Source organism: Tyto alba, unplaced genomic scaffold, assembly GCF_018691265.1.
Source record: "Tyto alba isolate M040663 unplaced genomic scaffold, T.alba_DEE_v4.0 Super-Scaffold_20, whole genome shotgun sequence".
Lineage (NCBI taxonomy): Eukaryota > Metazoa > Chordata > Aves > Strigiformes > Tytonidae > Tyto > Tyto alba.
In genome coordinates this window covers 3069654-3078341 of record NW_024881283.1, presented here as the reverse complement: position 1 = coordinate 3078341, position 8688 = coordinate 3069654, and the positions used below count along the sequence as shown (strand labels likewise).

The 8688-nt window shown below is 44.0% G+C and overlaps 1 protein-coding gene across 2 annotated transcripts in view; it reads right to left on the bottom strand.

Moving 5' to 3' along the window:
- Positions 1 to 5876: 5876 nt before the first annotated feature.
- The window catches only part of KDM1A (lysine demethylase 1A), a 41187-nt gene continuing 38375 nt past the window's right edge, over positions 5877 to 8688 (bottom strand). For both annotated transcript variants that reach the window (XM_033004082.2, XM_042793940.1), the window contains one exon: positions 5877 to 8259. In XM_033004082.2, the coding sequence (XP_032859973.2) occupies positions 8074 to 8259 (186 nt within the window). In that variant the 3' untranslated portion in view covers positions 5877 to 8073. The remainder of the gene's footprint in view (positions 8260 to 8688) is intronic.

The following is an 8688-nucleotide window of genomic DNA, read 5'->3' as shown; positions in this document are numbered from 1 at the left end:
TCACACAGGCAGCTACTGAACATCATTAGAGGTGGTTCTTCATCTCTTAACCGTAACTGTAGCTACAACACAAATGCTGCTGTGTCTGGCTTGGTAAGGACAGCAGAGATCTGTAGAAGCGTAAGCAAAGAGTTACTTACTATAGCTTCTCCATCTGCTCTAAGTCACTCCCCTGTCAGCACCTCAAGCATGTATCACAGGGTATTTCTTCTTCTTGTTTGTGATTCAAGGCCAGGCTCACCAGTCCTATGTGAGGACATTATAGTATGTGTACTGGACTAATGGCCCACCTACCATAGCATTGCTCCTTAGCCATGAAACTTCACTCTTTTTCTGAAGCCTTTTTTAGCTCTGCTCTTTTTGATGAGTCACATTGATTTGCATTGGTGGGCTTAAGTAAGTAGTCCTCATGTTGCCTACAAACAAGTGTATTCTTATTATTCCAGCTGCAATCCTTTCTGCTTTAGTTGTACCTGTGAGAAGATTGCTGCTGTAAATCATCTTTATTGGTGAGATTTTGAGCCAGATCATGTATACAGCCCGTGCCCAGATCAAGCATTGCTGTTCCTCCCGTGGGTTCCTGATCAGCCACTCACAGAGGTCTAAGTAGTGTCTTGTATTTTAACTCTGGCATCACACCCAAAGCAGTATTTACCTAAGCTACAGAGGTAGCTGGCAGCTCCCTGAACTGTGTTTCCTGACCTTGCAAACTGATCTGCCTACCACCATTACCACCACTCCAAACAGAAAAACAGTCCTAGTGCTCATTACCCTTGTAGACAGGTAGGGAATGCCCACCCAACTCTGGAGCCAGTCCCACTGATCTCTGGATACCTTTAGTGTGCAGCATCATTTTTCACTGGCACAGGGCATGCTGCCTGCCTGGTTGGTTCCCAGCTACTCGTGTTTCCACCAACAGCCTGCCTTCCATCAGCTTCCTGGTGTGGTTATCCTTGTTAATATCTTTATTAACACTGTTTTTAATCCAAGGCATCTGATACCCCAACTTAGTTCCTTGCTTTCGGCATTTGCACAGATGGACACATAAAACTGTTCCCAAGTTTTCTGCATTCAACTTGAACTGGAATTCAGTGTAGCTGTCATCAGGTTATGGAAACAAGGTTTAAGGATCCTTGAGTCCCCAAGGTACCTTGTTACACACTGTCCAAGCACACAGACAGCACAAAGTCAGGCACAGCAGCCACAGCTATCTCCCTTCAGAAACGTCCCCAGATAAAGCAGTGGTATTTTGTACCTCTTGGTGGCCTAGACACCACAGGAAAGGGAAGGTCTCTGTTCATTCTCCTCGGCTTGCTGAGGATTCAAGCCAACATTTGTCAGGCCTCAGAAGACCAGGGTAAACTGAGGGGGTACAAGGGTGGAGGGCACCTCCTGCTGAAGCAGTCATGGTGCAAACAAGAATGCAGCCAAATCAGGAGGAAATAAATGAACAAGTAGGAGGCTGAGGCTGCGCCACTGCAGAGCTCCGCTGGGAGGAGAATCACCTAACTTGATCCAAGGCCCCCCTGGACTTACCTGCACTATCCTAATTCCAAACCCCTCTTAGGACTTTAAGGCCAAGATGCATCACGTGGCTCCTATTCACACACTGTGACCCCATTGCCTCCCTACACCACCAACAGGAAGGCAAACATTTCCCTCCAGCCACAGCCAAATACCTTCCTTCATTGTTAGCAATACTCCCTTACGCAGGCACCCAGGATTCCTCTTCTTTAAAAACCACCATATTATTGGGAGCACAAGCTCTTTCCTTCTGCACATGAAGCCCCAACACTGGCTGTCAGTGAACGTATTTGACATTAACTCTTACTGACCCAGACTGGGGCCCAACACTGCCCTCACTTCTCTGGTGCACCATGGATCCTTGGGGCTAATCACGCCAGTTATGGTACTGTGGAGAATAAACCAACATCCCCCTAGCAATGACAGAATAAGGCCTGGATTAGTCATAGAGTTGAAGCCATTAACTTCAAGCTCCCACCCAGAACGCTCCTGTGGTGCATCCAACGAAGCTGGGATTGTACAGGGTAAACCGCAAAATAAAAACAAGTAGGCTGAACATGACAACCTGAAGAAGGTGAAGGCTAGGACAAGATCATCACTTACAGTTTCCTTCATGAAACTGCACTAGCTCAGTGTTCTCAGCTGGAGTTTTTCCAGGTGCATCCAGGCCCAAGATCTTACCAGCTGCAGCCCTTCCCATCCCAGGCCAGATTCCAGGACCTCCCTTCAGGAGTAGCTTGGCTATCCTGTCTCCTCAAATGGACCAGATACCTCCAGAACTATGATGAGTTACCAATAAATGGGAATCTTGTTTTCTTCCAAAGCTGCAGCATCTCAGCTGCTTCTGAAAACAGGCACAGTGCCCAAACTCTTCACACTTCAACTATGAGGAAATGCTGAGTGGATCATACCCACCAGAACACCCTGAAGGGTAAGTAAAATAATGTCCTAAATTCTTGTCCACACAAAAATCACATTCCCTCCTGTGCTGACCCAAACCAAATTGCACACTGGAGCATAGCAGGAGTATACTGCATAGAGAACTGAGGAGATGGTGAGATTTCCAGCTGCTCTGACCTAGGGGCACACATGAAACATCAGGTAGGGTGTAACGTTTAATGAAGGCAAATGGAATATAAAGGGTACTTAATTCTAAATTACATCCTCCATCATTGACAGTTACAGAAAAAGTTGGCTTCTGTTTCTGAACAGCAATTCAGTAGTCTGATACATACACTGCTAGTTGCAGTAATATTTTTTCATGCTTGCCTGAGACCACCAAGCTGAAGTATCCTCAGTGAATCAGGAAAAAGCATTCAAATTCAGCAGTTTGACAAGCTTTACATGTTATTCAGAAGTGGGGATATGATTCTGTGAGCAAGGAAAAGTTACTAATAATAGGAGTATGTTGTCCAAACATCAGTTCTAATGCTGCCCTAGAACTTGAGGTTGGAGACATTTTTGTCCTATAACAGTGGATCATGGCTGAGACTTGAACCTCCCCCTGTGTTAAGCCATGAGCACACAAGGCTTAACAAAAAAATCTGAAAAAAAGAAAAGAGTATGTGAGACTATAAGGAAGAAGCCTAAGTATTGAGTATGTAAAGTACATATGTCATATAGCACCTAGGTAAGTAATTTCCATTTTCAGGTGGTCCACATGTCTATTCTAACCTTGAGTAAGTTCAAACACAATTCCACAGAGGTGCGGCTACCCAGGGATGGCTTGGAAGCAAAGCAAACAGTAATGTCACCATTTGCAAAATCTAGCACTAATTAACAGATGCTCAGAGAAGCAGCATTTGGTGCAGATATGAAGAGAGAAGGCTGCAGGATGGACACTGCTGGAAGGACGGACACACTGAGCACCACTATCAGGAATTCCAGTGCCTTGCCACGAGGTGCTTACAGCCAGGGACTACACTGAGGTAACCGCAATCTAAACCAAGTGGTTAACTAAACAGATGGTCTCTGCACAAACACATACCTAGGACCTCTCCATAAACAATGTAAATTCATTCAGGAGCTTCTGAAGGCATAAACACATAGATGTAAAAGATACTTTATCATCCAGGCTGGGTTGGCAGGCTGGGATATCTCTGTCTGTCTTTTAAGTGTGAAGTTTAAAAAACAGGTAATCTACTCTTGTTCAGGTGAAATAGCCTTAAAGTTACTGGGGTGAGGTGATACAGTGTCTAGAAAAAGAGAACAACAGAGTAAAAGTGAGTGTAAGTTCCTTCATGGAGATGGGTAATTAATGCTACACATTGATGGGGACCAACGAACATTAATTAATCAAAGATCCAAACTTTTGGCTCCATGAAACAGCAGACTCCCAAGCATACGATGTATCCAAAGCAGTTTCTGTGAGAGTGGGAAGCTGCAAGCTGAGCCTGGAACACAGAAGCGGTAAATGGAAACCATCTCCAGGAGGTCCCCGAGTTGACAGGATGTAACTGCACTAATACCTGTGGTCTGCAAGAGTGGCACATTTGGCCACATACTGGTAAGAAAGATTTGGGTGTAGGTCATGCATTACCAGGACTCAAAGCCCTGATTAACAGACTCAGAGGTCCTGAAACTATTTGGACACAGGGACAAAATGAGTTTCTTTAGAGAAGTGTGGCTGGAGACAACTAATGCAGAGAAAATGTATAAGGTTAGGTGAGATAAACCCCACCCTAAGTAGGTACTTCAAACATTGGCATAATTCTTCCATGAAATGTCTCTGCACATCTTTTATTTGGAAGTGTTGTGAAGTTTGCACTTACTTGTGCAGCTGAGTTGATACAGTATGAATATGACAAGTGATTTCTTCAGCTCAATAGCACTTCTGGATGCTTGTGAACAAGTCACCCTACTGCTACTGTTTTGCTTGTTATTTCATGAAGCACGTATTAGACTAGACAATATTTGCATGAGAAACTACAAAAATTGTTCTATCAGTACAAGAACAGGCTCATTAATAACATCATTGGAGCAAGGCCAGTCTAGAAGTCAGCCTTCCTTACCGATTTGTCGGGGTAAGACACAGAAAGGTTCAATCTACAGCTACAGTGAAAGTACGTCTGCTTCGTGTTTATTTTAAGCACAGTCACACTTTGTATGACTGAAAGACTCTCGGTACCACATCACCACAGTCTTAAATAGGACGAGCCATTACGGGTCAGATGCAGGGTCCATCTAAAGACCCCGGCACAGGGAGCAGAGAGCACTATGCTCCTAAACACGTGCACTGATTGATAGTCTGGACGCAGAGCCACCACCTGAGGCCCAGCAGAAGGCACTCCTGAGATGACACAAGCAGCAGGGCAAGAGCTGCTAACTGTTGGGAGAGTACCTACTCAAGGAATATCACACACTGGTGGTGCTGCAAAGACTGCGAGACCATCCTGCTCCTGGACAAACAACTGGAGTTTCACCATGTGGCCTAGCAGAGCTGAACCCCAATACTAAGTTGTCTCATCACTACATGCTCAGGCCATCTCTTCCAGGTCTGCAAGCTCCAGGTGGTCTTGGGTTAACAGTGCTTCCCTGCAAGCTCCCCGCTCCATCCCAGCAATTCCACAGGATCCAACCAGAACAAAAGGAACAGTCTTTTGACCTTCACGCAACCACTGCTACCCCCTGCCTAAGCTGCAACCAATTCCACTGATCATGACAAAATGGGCCATGCAGGGCAGGAGCTGCAACACAGCAGCTCTGAGGTGTTCAGCAACTACCTGCACAGTCATATCCGTGTCTTCACTGAGCTTCAAACACCCCTGAGAGCTGAAACTACTCTAAGCTGTTCACTCTAATACCTACTAATACCTGTTTTTAGCAGGGACTGGCTGAGGAATAGGTCCACGGCCCCCAGAGATAATGGAGAGGACAGGGTGCAGCAGGCCACAGATCATCCAGTGAAGACTCCGAAAGCAAGTCACAGGGCCTCCTCCCCATCTCCTGGCATTCCCATTCCTTTGTTCATGCCCACCACCACCATGTGCTAACACCCACCAACTCCCTGCATACCTTCAAAAAGAGTGGGAACTGTCAGGGCTTCATCTCCACCTTCTTATTTCAGTGGTCACCACAGTTTTTGGATGTCTTTTTGAAAAGGGAAAACAGGACAGTCTGGTTGTCAGGTGAAAGAGTAGCCCCACTCAGACAAAGCAATGGCCTTGCACGAAGGAAGTTTGTTCACATTTGAATGTCTGACAAATTACTGTGTGTTGTTTGACAGCATCAGGCTGCTGAATAATCTGATAAATCTCAGTTAGAACGTAAAGCACAACAAAGCAGCTGAAAACATTAACAAGCTGATGCAAATTGACTTGGTATTTGTCTGGAAAAGATACCATTTGGCTATGTTAGGTTGAGGATTATTTTATTTTCCAATGGGCCAGAAGTGCTCTTCTGAGTTTTTGACACTTTGCTAAAGCAAATGGGATGACAGTCCTTATGGCAAAAGACAGCACCATCACTAAGCCCAGTAGTAAACCACCCCACAAATATGGAGACCCATAGAGGCTGGAAGCCTGGTTATAGAACATAGCACCCTAACTCTCAGATCCTTTTCCCATCTTCAGCCAGACTAGTCAACAGACTAGATCAGTTGTTGCTGAATTTTAAAGGCCTGTCACATCCCTCATCCTGGAATAAGATTTCACTGGGTAGTAGTGCTGAGAGGCTTTTACCTGAACATAAGGGCATGGAGTCTTGAGTCTCAGGTTACTTTCAATTTACTTGCCGTCACTCCCTAGACACCCCTCCTCCATGCCCTGCTGGAATTCTAATTCCTGCCCCACTTCACTGACAGTTTTCTGACCAACCATCACAAAGTCTGTCTTGTTCCCCAGAAGGAACAGCAAGGATGAGCAGTGTTGCTGAGGAGTACCCCTTTCAATAAAGGGCTCAAGTGACAACAACATTTGCAAAGTTAGAGATATAGGGCAGGTAGCACTAATTTAGACAGAAGTTCAGGATAGAGGGTCCCCCATGGCACCAACTCCAGCCACTTCAAACGGGCTTAATCCTTGACACTTAAAAGTCTGTGCCCTATCACAGAGTATTACCCCTGCCACATCAGAGTCCTCCCCTTTCTCACAGCTTGTCAGGACTACCAATGGAGAGAAGGCCCTCGCTGACTCCAACATCTAATGAGAGAGGAACCAGAAGGCAATAGACATGGTCAGATGGAACAGTGATCTCCAGCTACTAAGGAGACACAAATAAACAGTAGAAGCAATGATGCTAGAAGATTGAGAGTCCATGGCCAAACACAATACAGCTATAAACAACTAAGGGCTGCTGTTATGTTTGTGTATGTATTTTCTTCAGGAAGAAGTGTGGGCAATGTAATTGTAGAGGGATGAGCATGAAACAAGAGGAGGTACTGATCCTCCAGCAGAACAGATGGTGAAAGGACAGAAGAAAGTTGGGACAGACAGCACATTTACAGATATGGGGTCAGAAAGAGTGAGAACAGAAAAACTGAAAAGTAGAAATAGGAAGATGAGAAAAGTTGGAAGAAATAAGAAAAGTGTAATGCTAAATGAGGAAAGGAGAAGGAGGAAAAAGGACCTAAATGTTTAAATAAGACTGCTCTATGCAATGAAAGGCAGGCTCTATGTGCTGAATTAATAAGGAAAATATTTGGAAAAGCAGCCAAACCAAAGTGATTTTCAGAAGCATAACAGTGGCAGCTGCACCATCATCTCATCAACCTAGCAGAAATGAAATCAACAGGTACACAGAATGTCTAACTGCAGCATGCAGAAGTCAAGAGATCAGGCCTCCTGCCTAACTTACTGTCTAGACAACTCTGTTTCTACAGAAGAACAAATACGAACAATATTTCTAGCTTTTAACTTATAAATATACAATTCTGATGATTTCTTCTGTTGAAAGTATTTAATAAAACAGTATTCTTAGCACACTCTTAGCAATATCAGCTTTCTTTCTAAAACAGGATGCATACGGTGTAGCAGCCAAAGGACCATTTTGGAGGGGTGTGATTTGCTGTTACTGGTGGGGAAACAGTTGTACCAAATTCTCAAATGCCAGATAGAATTGGTCAAAAAATATTATTCTTCAAAATAAAACAATAAAAATTTAAAACCCCAAAGAAGTTTATATAAATTCTACACTAAGCTACTATTCGTAGCAACCAGCTTCTAGAGGGCCTTGTGCAATTACCGAGTTGTAAATAGACATATAGGTAGGGAAAAATCCCAACCCAAAATCTCAAAAAACCCCTTCCAGCTTTAAGTCTGACTTTCAAAATGTAACTGCAGAGTCAAAAAAGTCCCTGACTAGCTTGGCAGTAAAGGATTCTGTGTACACTGACACTTCAAATAGCTGTAAGAGATTCTGTAAAAGGATGCGCCAAGCCAAAGGTTAGGTAAGTTTTTGTAAGGCCATTCTAGTGGAAGTATTACGCAGTAACTCATGGCTGAGTCCTCTCAGCAGATACTGTTCCAGCCTACGTGAATATCTTCATCCCAAAGAGTCCACAACAGCAGCACTGTGGTCTTGTCACTCCTCTTCTGATACCTTCTACTTTTCTTACATGCTGGTAGCTTGTTGTGGGGGGACCCCAGCCGTAGGCTGACGAGGCAAAGTATACATGGCCCCAAGAAACTGGTCTGCGATGCGACCGGCTTCTCTCAGTCCGCTCAGTAAAGCACCATGAACAGTTGCAGGGTAGTTGCGAATTGTATGTTCTCCCGCAAAAAACAGGCGAGGAATAGGCTGGGGGAACAGAGAATGCTGTTAAGGGTTGTTCACATTCTTTCAGATTCTGCAGCGAACAGATGCTTTAAGAATGATATTAAGAGTCCATTTTGTGAGGTGCATAAAAATACGCACCAGTCTCCATTAACAGGAAGGTGGTGCATATAAAATAGTCTGTATTAAAAACATGTTAATCTGTCCTATAAATTACAAAGAAAATCTTTATATATACATTTAATTTCACAGGAGTTTCGTGCTTGTAATGACTTTATTATAATGAAATATTTTCCAATTATTTGCCAATATCTTTGCTTTGATAAAGACAATAAAGCTCTACTTGAAAAAGAATACTTTCAAAACCAGATAAGCATGTGAGGTTAACATCCTCAGCTGTGTACTGAAAAATCATTTGAATGTTGTTATCTACAACTCTACAGCCAAACTGTT